Here is a 17,157-nt window from a genome sequence, read left to right on the forward strand (position 1 = left end):
GAGGGAAGATTAGGACATTTTTCCTTCAACTCTAGGGTGATGGCCAAAGCTCAATGTTCAAAGGAACAGAAGAGACAGAAACCCTCATCACATTTGAAAAGGTGTATTTGGCTGCATAATTGAAGAGAAGGAACCTACAAGGTTTCTGACTTTTTGCTGGAAAATAATATTAGGCTAATAGTTCCTTTCCAAACGGCACAGAAAAGGTGTTCTGAATCACTTCCTTTTGTGTCATTAACATACAATGACTTTAAAATTCTAACGTTTTCTCAAATTATTATGTTTTCCACTCCATGAAATCTACTGTGGTATTTTTACTGTGACTTAACCTAGAGAACATATGCAAAACAGTTAATGTGTTTACCTTCAGACAGGATTCTTCAAACTCAAATAGGAGGTTCTTTGTTGCTATAATAAACACTTTCAATTATATCATTATAATTATTCTTAAATAGTCAAAAATAGTTCAAATAATGAAAAAGAGGGTCATACAAAAAAGTAAAAGTAGATGTGACACTTCTGCATAAAGTTTTCTTTGAAGTCTAAACTTTTGCACATCTTAGCCATTATCACAAGTCCACCAAACCTCCAGCATGGGGTTCCTCAATTCAGCTTTCCAACCAAATTCTCTGCTGAGTGCAATCCCAATTGCTTTCCCTAGCTCCTGTGGAAAAACAATTGATTCCTGTGAGTAATTAATATATTTCCCTATTTCCAAAGAGACAAAATTTTTAGCTACTGTAAACTTCACTTTCTACTATTATGAAAATGTATTAAACCATGATGTCTTGAGTGAATGAAGATAACTTCATGGAAACTTTTATATGGGAGATTTAATAACTTGGATGAAATTCACATTGCGGTAACTTCATGGATTCTTAAGTATTGGAATATTTTCTTAAATGTCCTTTCAGTATTTCAGTTCTAAACGATCCTGTTTAAAGATATACTCTATTGAGCTTCACCAATCTGGCTCAAAGGTGATACATTCCACAGATTTGTCACTCTCTAGCTAAAGAAGTTCCTCATCTCTGCTCTGAAAGGATGCCCCTCTACTCTGAGGCTGTCTCCTTTGGTCTTAGACTCCTGTACCATAGGAAACATCCTCTCCACATCCACTCTACCAAGGCCTTTCAATATCCGATAGTTTCAATGCAATCATCTCTCATTCATCTGAATACCAGTGAGTAGAGGCCCAGAGCTATCAAACACTCCTAATATGACAAGCCTTTCAATCCCAGAATTATCTTCCTTTTCTCTCCAATGTCAGCACATCTTTTCTTAGATAAGGGCCAAAAACTGCTCACAATACTCCAAGTGAGGCATCATCAGTGCTTTATAAAGCCTCAACATTAGCCTTGCTTTTATATTCTAGTCCTCTCAAAATCAATGCTAACATTGTATTTGCTTTCCTCATCACTGATTCAACCTGCAAATGAACCTCTAGGGAGTCCTGCACGTGGATCCCAAGTTCCTTTGCACCTCAAATTTCTAATTTCCTCTCTATTTAGAAAATAGTCTATGCTTTTATTTCTTCTACCAAAGTGCACGGCCATACATTTCCCGACACTGTATTCCATTTGCCACATCTTTGCCCATTCTCCTAATCTGTCAGTCCTTCTGTAGCCTTTCTACTTCCTCAAATCTACCCGTTGCTTCACCTACCTTTGTATAGTCTGCAAACTTGACCACAAAGCCATCAATTCCATCATCCAACACTAACATGTAATGTAAAAAGCAGTTCCAACACAGACCCCTGTAGAACACCACTAGTCACTGGAAGCCAGCTGGAAAAGGCTCTGTTTATTCCCACTCTTTGCCTCTTGCCAAGCAGCCAATGCTCTATCCATGCTAGTATCTTCCCCGTAATAACATAGGCTTTTAACTTAAGCAGTCTCCTGTGTGTCACCTTGTTAAAAGCCTTCTGAAAATCCCAGTACACAATATCTAGCGATTCTCCTTTGTCTATCCTGCTTGTTATTGCTTCAAGGAATTCCAACAGATTTGTCAGGTAAGATTTTGCTTCAGGAAACTATGCTGACTATGGCCTATTTTATTATGGGCCTCCAAGTACCCCAAAACCACTTCCTTAACAAATGACTCCAGCATCTTCCCAACCATTTCCTTTCTCCCGTCTCTCTCCCTTCTTGAAAAGTGGAGCGACATTTGCAATTTTACATTCCTCCAGAAACATGCCAGCATCAATTGACTCTTGAAAAATCATTACTAATGCCTCCACAATCTCTTCAGCTACCTCTTTCAGAACCCTGGGGTGTACACCATCTGGTCCAGGTGACTTATCTACCTTCAGACCTTTCAGTTTCCAAGAACCTTCTCCTTAGTAATGGCAACTTCACATACTTCTGCCCCATGACACTCTTGAACTTCCAGCATAATGCTGAAGTTTTCCACAGTGAAAACTGATGCAAAATACTTACTCAGTTCAACTGCCATTTCCCTATCCCCCATCACTACCTCTCTTGCATCATTTTCCAACTGTCTGATATCTACTCTCGCCTCTCTTTTACGTTTTTGTACCTGAAGAAACTTTTGGTATCCTCTTTAGTATTATTGGCTGGCTTACCTTCGTATTCCATCTTTTCCTTCCTTATGACTTTTTTAGTTGCCTTCTGTTGGTTTTTAAAAGCTTTCCAATCCTCTAACCGCACTATTTTTTGCTTTACTATATTTTGGTAGAAGAAATAAAAGCATAGACTATTTTCTATTTTGCTTTATTATATGTATTTGGCTTTTATGTTGGTTTTAACTTCTCTTGTCAGCCACAGTTGTCTCATCCTGCTTTTAGAATACTTCTTCCGCTTTGAGATCTTCTTCCTCTCTGGCCCAAGATGACACCGTGTACGGCAGCTATGTTGTGTACTCCGAATTGGCATTGTAATTTTATGCTTTTCTCTCTACTTCTTTCTGCACTTCTCTTACAAGAAGCTGAAAGTCACATCAGGTTTGATCAATTGACTCTTTTGAACATTGGAAAGGCTGCATTCAATCATAATGTGCCACCCTTCTACCACTGGAAACCCCTGCTTACACAAACCATGGGAGGTTCATTCACCACACCAGCATTACTGAGGAAGCGTCATTGGAGGCGAGGAAGAAGAGCTGGCGTCTTGGTTAGGTTAAGATGGCGCGCAAATCAACTGCCACTCCCTAGCAAACTCCTGGACAACAAGCTGTGTGAGCTGAGAGCCAGAATATCCTACCAACAGGAAACAAAGCACTGTAACATCTCATGCTTTACCAAAACCTGGTTGTCAGAAGAAATACCAGACCAAGCCATTGAACCCATCAAGTTCTCGGTGTTCTGAGCGGACAGGTCTAAAGACTTCTCTAGGAAAAGTAAAGGTGGGGGAATATGTTTCATGGTGAACAATGCTTGGTGCGATCCAGGTGGCACACACACCTTCAAATCCTTTTGCTCCCCTGATCTGGAGTACCTTATGCTGCTATGTCGACCTTTCTGGTTGCCTATAGAATTCACGCTTGCTATTATTACAGCTATGTACATTCCACCATAGGCCAATACCAACCTGATTCTCAATCAACTTTGTGAAACTATCAATATCCATGAAACCACACACCCAAAGGCTGCTTTCACCATCACTGGAGACTTTAACCACAGTTTACCCGAAGTTCTGCCAACACATCAAGGTGAGCACATGGCAAGGAAGCATACTTGATCACTACTACTCTCCCTTCTGCAATGCCAATGCCTACAAAGCATTTCTCTGCCCTCCATCCTTCCAACTTGCTCCTACCCACCTATAGGCAGAAATTGAAGCACGAAGTGGCCATAGTGAAAACTATCCACTGCTGGTCCAACCGATCAGTCTCAATGTTACAAGACTGCTTTGACAGCGGCACCTGGGAGGTACTTCGAGATGAGAACATCTCCGAATACACAGAGGTGGTCACAAGCTTCATTCGCAAGTGCACTGAAGACATTGTTCCCCAAAAATCAGTCCGGGTCTACCCAAACCAGAAGCCTTGGATAAGTAGTTCAGTGCGTGTTGCTCTCAGTGCAAAGGATAAAGCCTTTGCCTCTGGAGACCAACAGGAGCTCAAGAGATGCCACTATTACTTATGTAGAGCAAGGTGGCCAAACAGCAACACAGGGACAAAATCCAGTCACAACTCTTGTGACAATGACACGCAGCGTAAAGCAAGGACTGCACACCATCACAGACTTCAAGAGGAAACGCAGCATTACAGCCAACATTGCCGTCTCGTTCTCGGATGAGCTAAATGTTTTTATTTACACTCTATTCAAGACTGATAGCACTGAACCCCCGAGGAGAGCCGTCGATGAGACCTGCACCTTGGTCATTTCCACGGCTGAGGTATATAGAACATTCCAATGTGTCAACAGCCACAAGGCAGTGGGCCGGACGGCATCCCAGGACGTGTTCTCAAAGTGTGTGCTGAACAGCTGGCTGGTGTGTTTACGGACATTTTTATTCCTTCCCTCTCCCAGTGTGTAGTGCCCCCGTTTCAAATGGTCCATCATTGTCCCTGTACCTAAGAAAACCAAGGTAGTATGCCTGAACAATTGGCGCCCTGTCACACCCACCTCTATTATAAGCGAGTGCTTTGAGAGTCTGGTTAAAGACTAAATCTGCAGCACACCGGACCCACTATAATTTGCCCACCGATAGAACCAGTCTACCGATGACGCCATAGTCACAGCTGGAGAAAAGGGATGCATACATTACAGTGCTGTTCCTGGACTACATTTCAACATTCAAAACCATAATTTCCTTCAGACTTGACAGGAAGCTCAGAGAACTAGGCCTGCACCCTACCTTGTGCAGCTGGATCCTCAACTTCCTATCTGATTGCCAACAGGTGGTAAGGATACAATGATCTCTGTTAAGATCCCAGCAATTTCCTCTCTCAGTAACCTGGGACAGATCCCACCAGGCCCTGAGGATTTATCACCTTAATGTTCTTCTAGAAACCTAACACTTCCTCCTCACTTCTGCAGCAGATCAAGGTGGCAGTTCTCTAGTTTTATGTCAAGGAAAATCAAGGTTGGGTAATAAACACAGAACTTACCAGTGACATCCCTATCCTATGTATGAATAAAACCAAACAAAATACAAAACATCCACAATACTATTTATTCAATGAAAAAAATAGCTTGATTGAAATTTGCAACAGATTTATTTTACATATCACACGACATTTGATAATTCAATATGAGGAGATTATAGCATCATAATCTGTGGACAATATTCATGAATCGTTAGAAAACGTGTTTCAAAATATAAAACTGTAATTTTTATAGTGTTTTCAAAGTGATTAAATCACTCATTCGCAAACTATATATTGAGTTTTTTAAAAAACTACCAGAAAATGATACAAACTGAATTTAAAATTAGTGGTGATGGAATGATGGATTTTTTTTTCAGTATTTCCAATCTGCTCTTGTTTATGTTCTCTGATCAGAGACCAAAAACAATTCTACACTATGGTGACTAGTAGATGTCTTGCTTTCAGAAGGTTACATGGTATTATTTTACAGAATTTCAAAGAAGGTTAATACTCTGTCAATAACTAATATCTTGAACTCATTAATCTACCAACAAGTTCCACACAGTGGATTTTCTATACTCCGATGCCATTGTGTCTAACGTACCATTAACAGCAAGGTCAAATGATATAATGGAAGAATGATGTATGAGTGAATCTACTAACTTCAAATGGTACAGTTGATGATTTACTCACCTAATCAAATCATTCATACCTGGTATCTTATATTAGCAAGCTATCTGAAATGGCCATTGGGAATCATTGAATACCATGCTGATCATCAAGCTGTCTATCTATTAGAATGATTTCAATGGGGCTGTGATTTATTTTTAATGTTTAATTATGCTCATGAATAGCAGTTCTTCCATTAATAGCTTTAATTGTGCTTTTAATGATATGCTTTTGCGATCAACATCAAGCACTGAAAGTGGATAGAGGCAACTCCCCCAACAATCAGATAACTGGCTTACTGTTGTTGACTTTTAAGACTCAAACAGTGCATAACTGGGTGAGGTGTTGAGTGCCACTCTTATCCATGGATCAGTAAAAAGTCAACAACTTCGAGAGAAAAAGAGAAGAAAGCAAAAATAAATGAATATAAAATACCATACCTGCTTACTTTACACCATTATTCGGTTTGGAACTGTTTCGTTATTTAAGAAATTAACACCAGTACAAGCAGAAAAATCCTAATGTCATCACAAGAACTTATTCAGATACATGCAGATATTTGACATAGTAAAGGATTTAAAAATAACATTGCTACCCAAGTTACAAATCTACCTCAGTTTGAAAACCTGCAATACACACAGCATTTCTCTTTGAAGCTTTGCTTAAAAATTTGAGTGTCTTAAATACAGAAGTAGCATTAAAAAAAATAGAATTTACCTGTGATGTAAATTTTTTAGCAATCTTCCCACTACAGCGACATGATACTCTGAAAGGCATGTAGGATACAGCACTTTCACTCTTGGGATTATGCAGCTTTGCAGGTGAAGATGTCTGTACCACCACATTATTTTGCGTGCTTTTTTGATTTACTGAATGAAGATCATGGTGTCCTGTTAGACTTACATCAACAGCAATGGCATAAGGTATATCCAGTTCCAATTTTGGTTTTTTTCTTCTTTGGCTGTCATTCTGTTGTGTTGACTGTTCTCTCCTAGTTTCTGTAACTTCCAAAGTACATTCATGTTCTTTACCAATATTCCAAAGAGACTTCCATTTGGAAACAACATCCAGCCATTTATTCGGTTCTCCAATCACATACTTCTGAATTGTATTAATTCCCTTACCTAGGAATTCAAAGAAAAATCTTGTTCACTTTTTTCCTTGTGAAGTATACAGCCAAACTGAAATGTAGCAAGTTATAAATCCAATAAAAACATTAATGAACTGAAATAACCAAGACTGGTGAAACACAAATTCCTCAACTTGCAAGTTTAAAGAAATACTGTGAAAATACTATGTCATCATATGCCTTAATACCTCTAATTCACTTAGATTTAAGTAACCCTCACCTATATACGTTTAAAAGATAGCATTGTTTTCTACGTGTTGATGCTAGAAGCTACCAGAAACTCCAATTACCAAACCCTACAGAGCACACTACCATTTATTTCACTCAGGCTACTACTGAGTTTCAGTAAAAGTCACATACCTTAGAAAACTACAACAGGGAATATTTTTACCAGTGTAGCTGTTAATCTAATTCTGCCTTCACTTACTGATATTCAAAGAACACCAGATAATAATCAAAAAGCATGAATGATTAATCTCTTGTTAATTCAGATCATGATTAGCTAACTCAGCAACTATCAGCGATCAATTTGCTGCCAAATAGATATGGTTCAACCAACTGATCTAGATCAATGGGATATATCAATTTGAAAAATAAATCTGCTTTCCAACTTGAAAATTGTCAAATTAAAACTGGAATATTCCTGAACTCTTCTGATTTTGTGTTTTATATTCTGTATTTTTCTCTTTTTTTGCTGCCGTTTGAACAATTTTTTTGGGATTGCATGGGGGGGGGGGGTTGATGTTGTTTCCATGGTTTTCTTTGTTTCGCGGCTGTCTGTGGGGAAGATGAATTTCAGGGTTGTATACTACATACATACTTCGATAATAAATGTACTTTGAATTTTAAAAAGACACAACCACATCATGGCATTTCATAGGATGTTTTCATATGTTTCAGGATGCTGGTGTTGACAAGGCCAGCAGTTATTACCCATCCCGGCTGTTCTTGAGGAGGTTAGATGAATCACGTCGGTGTGATGAACGTACTCTGACATCAGTTTGGTAGGGAGTTTCAAGATTCTAACCCATCAACAATGAAGAAACATGGTGAAATTAGTTGTTTTGCGGCAGCAGTACATTGCAATACGTAAGAATAAAAAAGTATAATAATATATTTAAAAAATCCAATTAACTCAGTACTGAAAAAAAATATTGAGGTAGTGTACATGGGTTCATTGTCCATTGAGAAATCGGAAAGTAGAGGGGAAGAAGCTGTTTCTAAAATGTTGAGTGTGTGTCTTCAAAGTCCAAAGTAAATTTATTATCGAAGTACATACATGTCACCATAGACAATCCTGAGATTCACTTTCTTGTGGGTATTCACAATAAATTCCTTAATGATGTATGCCACCTTTTTGAGGCATGCCTTTTCAAGGTGTCCTCAATGCTGGGCAGGCCAGCGCACATGATGGAGCCGGCTGAGTTTGTAACTTTCTGCAGCTTTTTCTGATCTTGTGTTGTCACCCCTCCACACCATATCGGTGATGCAGTCGGTTAGTAAGCTCTCCACTGTACATCTGTAGAAATTTGAGTCTTCGGGGTCAAACCAATTCTCCTCAAACTTCTAGTGAAAAATAGCTTTTGTTGTGGCTTCTTTGTAATTGCATCAAAATGTTGGGCCCAGGATAGATCCTCAGAGATGTTGGCACTGAGGAATTTGGAACTGTTCACCCTTTCCACTGCTGATCCCTTGATGAGGACTAGTGGGTGTTCCCGCGACATCCCTTTCCTAAAGCACACAATCAATTCCTTGGTCTTGTTAATACTGAGTGCAAGGTTGTCACTGCAAAACCATTCAACCAATTGATTATATCACTCCTGTATGCCTCTCCTTGTCACCATCTAAAATTTCACCAACAATAGTTGTCATCAGCAAATTTATAGATGGTGTTTGAGCTGTGCCTAGCCACAGTCGAGGTTGTAGAAAGAGTACAGCAGTAAGCTAAGTACACATCATTGAGGTATGCCAATGCTGATTGTCAGAGGGCTGATATTATTTCTATCTGCATTGACTGTGGTCTCCCATTGAGGACATCAAAGGTCCAGTTGCAGAGGGAAGTACAGAGGCCCAGGTTTTGGAGCTTATTGATTAGTAAAGAGGTGTTAAACTTGTTGAGGAACCTATAATGGCAGTGTTCCCATGTGCCTGCTGCCTTTAGCTCTCCACGATGTTAGAGGTCATATGAGAATAGGAGAGTAACTGCAGTTCATTTGCTGCAACTAAACTATTCCAGTGGATGTAGGAATGAATGTTTAGACTGCTTGATGAAGTGCCAATCTAGCAGATGTTTTGTCTTGGATGGGGTTGATAATTTGTGGATGTACAAGCTGCACTCATCTAGTCAAGTGAACATTATGTGAATAATCAGAAATCAAATAGAGATCTAAATTTTGGAATCCAAATTCAAACTTACTTTGAAACTTTTTTGTTATAATTGTGTTTAATTTAATCATACTAATTACATACCGAGTAGATAGGATGGCAATTACTATTACAAAATGAACCTTTGATTTATTCCAGCCCAGTGAAGAGATCAATAGTCAATTACACAATCCCAAGTTTTGGGGTCTCGATGTCATGCTTACCAGAAATTCATTAGTCCTGTATGCCATCAGCTTCATCATGGATTTGAAAGCATACCTAATCATATAGCACAGTATTTATGCTTTGTTTACTGGCAATTCAATACATTAGCAATGGAGAGTAGCTTGTGAGTTTACAGAGATTTACTAACTTTAATTCTTTCTCATTCTACAATAACAATTCCATATACACTCCATAAATTCCTCCTCTAAGATATTGTCACTAATTCAGTTGATGTGTAGTTAAGAACCACCCACAAATTACAGCTGTATCCTTATTTTCTACACCTCTAATTACATGCTTAATATCACTCCTACAGTTTGCAGGGCATGTTTTTTCTGCCCAGTAGTAATTCTTAGCTCTGCCCATACAGATGCCACATTATCTGAGCTAACATGCTTCTTCACCTATGCATTAACCTCTTCTTTACGTAGCAACACTCTCCTAACTCCTTTTCCTTTTTGTCTTTCCTTCCTAAATTATTGGAAAATCTCTCCATTGATAGCTATTAGGAATTAATACACAGTTTTACAGTACTGTAGTAATAGAGGTAGCAATCTAATTTGTTCTTTATTTCATTTAAATACATAACTTGTTGCTCAGTAAAACAGTAGTTTGCCTTTTTAAAATTATTTCCATAAAACTTCAGCTAATTGGGGCAGCTGGTTAATTGGGTCAAAATATACTGGTCTCGATGTGTCCCAATTAACTGGAATGTGCTATATTCCACAGTACAGGTGTCCCCTGCTTTACGAAAGTTCACTTTACACCACTCCGCTTTTATGAAAGACCTACATTAGTACCTGTTTTCGCTAACTGAAAGAAATCTGAAGAGGATTTTCGCTTTTACAAAAAAAGGCGCCCACTTTAAACTTGCGTTTACCCCGAGAAAGACTACCATGACCGGGAAGCCTTGCGCAGGCAGGTGTGTGCGCATGTGTGTACATGCCAATTTTTTTCTACAAATCGGTTTTGGCTAAATCTTCCCAATTCTGATAAGTGAAATTACACTGTACATACATGATTTCTACTTTATATAGGCTGTGTATTTATCATATCATTCCTGCTTTTACTATATGTTAGTGTTATTTTAGATTTATGTGCTATCTGGTATGATTTGGTAGGTTATCTTATGGGTCTGGGAGCACACAAAAATTTTTCCCAATAAATTAATGGTAATTGCTTCTTCGCTTTATGCCATTTTGGCTTACGAAAGGTTTCAAAGGAACGCTCTTTCGGATAGCGGGGGAAACCTGTATTCCACAATCAGTAGCTCTGGCTCTATATAGATTGCAGTTGATCATTAGCTACATCTTTGATACTCTAACTGCACAAATGTGTACTAATGACAGTGAACATGTTGCTGATCGCCCATGTAGCCTGAATGAAGCATGCCAACATTTAGAATTCTCCTGCCATGATTTATCCTTCAATTGCTTTAAACTGAATTGTGTCCAAATAACACTAGGGCCTTATTTCACTATTAACACTCCCCAAGACAAAAACCATGTAAACTCCTTGTTTCTGTAACCCCACCATTTTTAAACTCCTGGGGTCTCTATTGCTCCTCCTTTTAAGCTTCAATTGCTTTCAAAAAGGCAATTAGGAATGTATTAGGGTTGAGGAATCAAAAACTGCATAGTATAAGTTTAAAGTGAGAGGGGAAAGATTTAAAAGGAACCTGAGTAGTTAGTTACTGCCTGTTAGGTTGCTGACATTTAGGGAAGCAATGAAGGTCCTCCATCGCTGCCTGTCCTTGGCCATCTTCTCTATTGTGCTCCAAGTGTGGAATGGCAGCAGTTTGGCAAGGTCATTCTCTGTCATACACCAGCTTTCTGACCCATACATCGCAGCTCTGGAACAGTTTTATCTTGGTGTGGATGCTGTACTTGGTAGATCCCCATATGTTGCTTATTGATCTGAAGACGTTTCTAGTTTTGCTGAGTCTGCACTGAATGTGGTCCTTGGTCCCTTCCATTCTGCCAAATGATGCTGCCCAGGTAGATGAATCTGCCCGTGCTGGGTAAGCTGATGCCATATGCCTTGACGGGAGGAAGAGACTCTGTCAGGAACATGAGGGGCAATCTGTTTCACGCAGTAGGTAGTGCATATATGTCAGAAGAAGTGACAAAGGCATGTACATTTACAGCTATTAAAAAACATTAGGACAGTTATGTGGATAGGAAAGATTCAGAGGGATATGAGTGAAACCTGGGCAAGTTGGACTGGCTTAGATGGGAATTTTGGTCAGTGTAGACCAAGTGGGTTAGACCAAGTGTAGACCAAGTAGACCAGTGTAGACCATTTGTAGGTTCCAGGGAAGAGCTTGGTCTGGAGAAACGCAGACAGATAGATACCTTATGGGAATCTTTTTACCTGTCATACCTATAAACTAACCTTTTCTGTAAGGAAGAGTGAAGAATAATTATTGCAATTACATAGTATATAGAGTTTTTGGTCCATCTGTCTACATAAGGACACACGGGGCTTAGACAGGATGCAATATCTCTGGGATTGGAAAGCTTTCTTACAAAGAAAAATAGGATGGCCTTACAGTCCCTAGAGTTGAGTAAGAGAGGTGATTGCATTGAAATACATAAAATTCTTGAGGGCTTAGAAAGATGAATATTAAAAGGTTCTTTCTTTTCCCAAGCTGAAGAGTGTAGAAGGGTCAATAACAGGATAAAATATGTATCCATTTAGGGCCAAGATTTTAATCATTCTATTCACTTAGCTTGCTGCAAGTTTTTGGAACTGACCTAAAGACCATGGATGCTTAGTCATTCAGTGCAGTTAAGAGAGAGAGATAGCTTTATTCAGCATTGAGCTCATGAAGACATACAGTGACTGGAAAATAATGATCTTAATTGAGCAAATTCAAGGGATGTTATTGTTTTATTCAAATGTCTCTTTCATATACTTGCCCTATATTAAATTGAATGGTCCTATCTGGTCATTCTATGCTAAGATATTAACATTTATTATCATCCGATGATTCATAGAAACATTGAGCTTAACTAAGAAAAAGCCATCCTTTCTCAAAATATACTTGCCATTTAAGGTATTACTCTGCTTCTCCACTTTGTGTCCATGATCCTCATAGTTTTACAATTATTTAGCTTAATTTAATGACGTACTTACTATTATTTTGACTACTGTATTCCTTGAACATGTTTTCTATCAGTTAGATCTGTGGAGGTTAGTATATAAAACAGTTCACAAATTTCTTTAATTTCAGTGTTTACTTGTAGCTAATTCATCTACCCCATGTTATTTCAGTTCATGCAACACACATCAAAGTTGCTGGTGAACGCAGCAGGCCAGGAAGAGGTACAGTTGACATTTCGGGCCGAGACCCTTCATCAGGACTAACTGAAAGAAGAGCTAGTAAGAAATTTGAAAGTGGGAGGGGGAGGGATGGAGTCAAGAGCTGGACAGGTGATTGGCAAAAGGGGTACGAGAGGATCATGGGACAGGAGGCCCAGGGAGAAGGAAAAGGGGGAGGGGGGGAAACCCAGAGGATGGGCAAAGGGTATAGTGAGAGGGACAGAGGGAGAAAAAGGAAAGAGAGAGAAAGAATGGGTGTATATAAATAAATAACGGATGGGGTACAAGGGGGAGGTGGGGGATTAGCAGAGGTTTGAGAAGTCAATGTTCATGCCATCAGGTTGGAGGCTACCCAGACAGAATATAAGGTGTTGTTCCTCCAACCTGAGTGTGGCTTCATCTTTATAGTAGAGGAGGCCGTGGATAGACATGTCAGAATGGGAATGGGACGTGGAATTAAAATGTGTGGCCACTGGGAGATCCTGCTTTCTCTGGCGGACAGAGCGTAGGTGTTCAGCGAAACAATCTCCCAGTCTGTGTTGGGTCTCGCCAATATATAGAAGGCCACATCGGGAGCACCGGACACAGTATATCACCCCAGCCGACTCACAGGTAAAGTATCGCCTCACCTGGAAGGACAGTCTGGGCCCCTGAATGGTGGTAAGGGAAGAAGTGTAAGGGCATGTGTAGCACTTGTTCCGCTTACAAGGATAAGGGCCAGGAGGGAGATTGGTGGGGAGGGATGGGGGGGGACAAATGGACAAGGGAGTCGCATAGGGAGCGATCCCTGCGGAAGGCGGGGGGGGGAGGGAAAGATGTGCTTAGTGGTGGGATCCCGTTGGAGGTGGCGGAAGTTAAGGAGAATAATATGTTGGACCCGGAGGCTGGTGGGGTGGTAGGTGAGGACAAGGGGAACCCTATTCCTAATGGGGTGATGGGAGGATGGAGTGAGAGCAGATATGCGTGAAATGGGGGAGATGCGTTTGAGAGCAGAGTTGATGGTGGAGGAAGGGAAGCCCCTTTCTTTAAAAAAGGAAGACATCTCCCTCGTCCTGGAATGAAAAGCCTCATCCTGAGAGCAGATGCGGCGGAGACGGAGGAATTGCGAGAAGGGGATGGCATTTTTGCAAGAGACAGGGTGAGAAGAGGAATAGTCCAGATAACTGTGAGAGTCAGTAGGCTTATAGTAGACATCAGTAGATAAGTTGTCTCCAGAGATAGAGACAGAAAGATCTAGAAAGGGGAGGGAGGTGTCGGAAATGGACCAGGTAAACTTGAGGGCAGGGTGAAAGTTGGAGGCAAAGTTAATGAAGTCAACGAGCTCAGCATGCGTGCAGGAAGCAGCGCCAATGCAGTAGTCGATGTAGCAAAGGAAAGTGGGGGATAGATACCAGAATAGGTTTGGAACATAGATTGTTCCACAAAGTCAACAAAAAGGCAGGCATAGCTAGGACCCATACGGGTGCCCATAGCTACACCTTTAGTTTGGAGGAAGTGGGAGGAGCCAAAGGAGAAATTATTAAGAGTAAGGACTAATTCCGCTAGACGGAGCAGAGTAGTGGTAGAGGGGAACTAGTTAGGTCTGGAATCCAAAAAGAAGTGGAGAGCTTTGAGACCTTCCTGATGGGGGATGGAAGTATAAAGGGACTGGACATCCATGGTGAAAATAAAGCGGTGGGGGCCAGGGAACTTAAAATCATCGAAAAGTTTAAGAGTGTGAGAAATGTCACGAACATAGGCAGGAAGGGATTGAACAAGGGGGGATAAAACCGTGTCGAGGTTCATATTTACTTCCCCCCCTTTGTTTCACCACCATTGTTCACAACTGTATACATTATTATTCAGATTAATTTACTTATCACAAGTACATCAAAAGAGACAGTAAAATGTACCATTTGCGCTAATGACCAATACAATCAAGGATGGGCTGGGGCAGCCCACAAGCGTTGCCAACATAGCATGCCCACCATGTTCAGCATAACAACACTTCAAGAAAACAACAACAGCAAAACAAGCCTCTTTGCCACCCTCCTACCCATCCACCCACTCATATACACAGACAGGCCTCTAAACCCAGAACAGACTCCTCTGGGCTTCTGACCACCAATCCTTGGCCCAAGACTCTCAGAATTGCAGGCATTGGGCTTCCAAGCTCCAGTCACTGGCCAGGACTTGCAGACGTCAGGCCTTGAACTCTGAACATGCCAGCCCAGGGGTGGAGAGCGTCAGCAACTTTAAAGAGTGTCACTGTTTTAGAGGACCTGTCCTGGACCCATCATATAAATATAATTGCAAAGAAAGCATGACAGCACCTCTACTTCCTCAGGAGTCTGCAGAAATTCAGCATTTCATCACAGTTCTTGGCAAACTTCTGTAAATGTGTGGTGGAAAGTGTGCTGACTAGCTGCATTGTGGCCTGGTATGGGAACACCACTGCCTTTGAGCTGAAAATCCTATGAAAGGTAGTGGATTCAGCCCAGTATACCACAGGTAAAACCCTCCCAACCATTGAGCACATCTACATGAAGCATTCTTGTAGTAAAGCAGCATCCATCACCAAAAACCCTCACAACCCAGGCCATGTTCTTTTCAAGCTGGTGCCATCAGGTAGAAGGTACAAGTGCCTCAGGCCTTACACCACTAGGTTCAAGAACAGTTACTACCCCATTGTCTTGTTATTTCATACTCTCATTATTTATTGCTATTTATTTATATTTGCATTTGCACAGTTTGTTGTTCATTGATCCTGTTTACAGTTACTGTTCTATAGATTTGTTAAGTATGCCCGAAGGAAAAAGAATCTCAGGATTATATGCAGTGACATGTATGTACTCTGATTATAAATTTTAATTTGAAATTTCAATCTTTAGGCATGCTGGCCCAGGGTCTTCGAACTTCAGGCCTCAACTCTCAAACTTGTTGACTTTGATCTTTGACCTTCAGGCTTTGACCTCTGGACTTACCTGAAGGTTAAAGATCAAAATCGGCTTCAACTTCTGGTTGCCAATCCTTAGACTCGTTCTCTTGCTTTTGCCGATCTCTGGGTATCAACCCTAGCACTTGTCAATCATGTGACGTGACTTTGACCTTTAGATTTACATGGGCCTCACCATGCAGCTTGCTGACCCAGGAGGTCACTGGCCCTCATACTTCCTGCCACCCAAACCTCCGACCCTGGGACTTACCAACTTGCGTATTGACTGTACGCTGTTCTGCTCTTTTGATTAACTATAAATGAACAAAATCAGCACAGTCAACTAGTGCAAATAATGGACTGCCTGCATACAATGCATTCAATGATTGCATCCCCCAAGTCTTAATTTTCATTGTAATATTTAAGATGATTGTCAATACCTTCAAATTCTTCATAGTTCCTAACTTGTTGAGGTAGTGAAATTGTTCCATTTTCACTCCTGATTGTTTCTGGCACCTCCAAGCCTGAATGCTTGAAACAGTTCTGATTTATCTTCCTGCTTATTTCTTACCAACTATCCCAGTGACAAAAATCACTGCTCTTTGAACACAAACACAACTGACACTATTTTAAAAATTGTTCGCTCTAACAGCCATAAAAAGTGACAGACACTATTTAGATACAACAATCTCCTGTTCCAATTAAGCAACATGGCTCTCAAACAAGTGAAGGGAATCCTAGCTATTTTCTTGATTTGTTTTTGTTCTATATGAGTTGTCCCAAATAACTGACTGTTCCTATTAACCGAAGGCCCAATTAACGGAATACACTGTGTTACATCTAAAATATGTAAATGAAAAGTGTATTGGGGTAATAAGCATAATGTCCAACAGTGTTAAAAAAACAATGCCTTGTCTGGCACCAAAGTGACACTGATGCAGAAAATTATTTTCAAATATGAATGCGTACATATATCATATTTTTTTGCAGGTGTCTTATGTCAGAAATTAGAATCAGAATCACAGCAAGAGGCCATTCAGCCCATCATGTCTGTGCTGGTCAACATTGATCTAGCAGCAGAATTGTACTCTACTACAATCTGTAACCTCATGGCCCAGCATATCTCCCTCTCTAACATTACCACCAGGCCAGGGGATCAACCCTGGTTCAATGTAGAGCGCAGGAGGGCATGCTGAGAACAACACCAGGCATACCTCAATATGAGGTGTCACTGTGATGAAGCCACAATACAGGATTACTTACATGCCAAACACCATAAGCAGCAAGTACTACACAGAGCTAAGTGGTCCAACAACCAGTGGATCAGATCTAATCTCTGGAGTCCTGCCACATCCATCCGTGAACGGTGATGGACAGTCAAACAACTCACTGGAGGAGGAGGCTCCACAAATATCCCCATCCTCAATGATAGAGCAGCCCAGCACACCTGTGCAAAAGATAAGGCTGAGGCATTTGCAAC

General features: G+C 40.5%; 1 protein-coding gene across 4 annotated transcripts in view; it reads right to left on the reverse strand.

The window, feature by feature from the left end:
* The window catches only part of thumpd2 (THUMP domain containing 2), a 45,018-nt gene that overhangs the window by 12,530 nt on the left and 15,331 nt on the right, over positions 1–17,157 (reverse strand). For 2 of the 4 annotated variants that reach the window (XM_072277616.1, XM_072277619.1), the window contains 2 exons: positions 6,439–6,845; positions 587–664 (listed from right to left, as the gene is read on the reverse strand). In XM_072277616.1, the coding sequence (XP_072133717.1) occupies positions 587–664; positions 6,439–6,845 (485 nt within the window). The remainder of the gene's footprint in view (positions 1–586; positions 665–6,438; positions 6,846–17,157) is intronic. The other 2 variants (XM_072277618.1, XM_072277617.1) reach the window with 2 other exon arrangements.

Source organism: Mobula birostris, chromosome 2 (genome assembly GCF_030028105.1).
Source record: "Mobula birostris isolate sMobBir1 chromosome 2, sMobBir1.hap1, whole genome shotgun sequence".
Lineage (NCBI taxonomy): Eukaryota > Metazoa > Chordata > Chondrichthyes > Myliobatiformes > Myliobatidae > Mobula > Mobula birostris.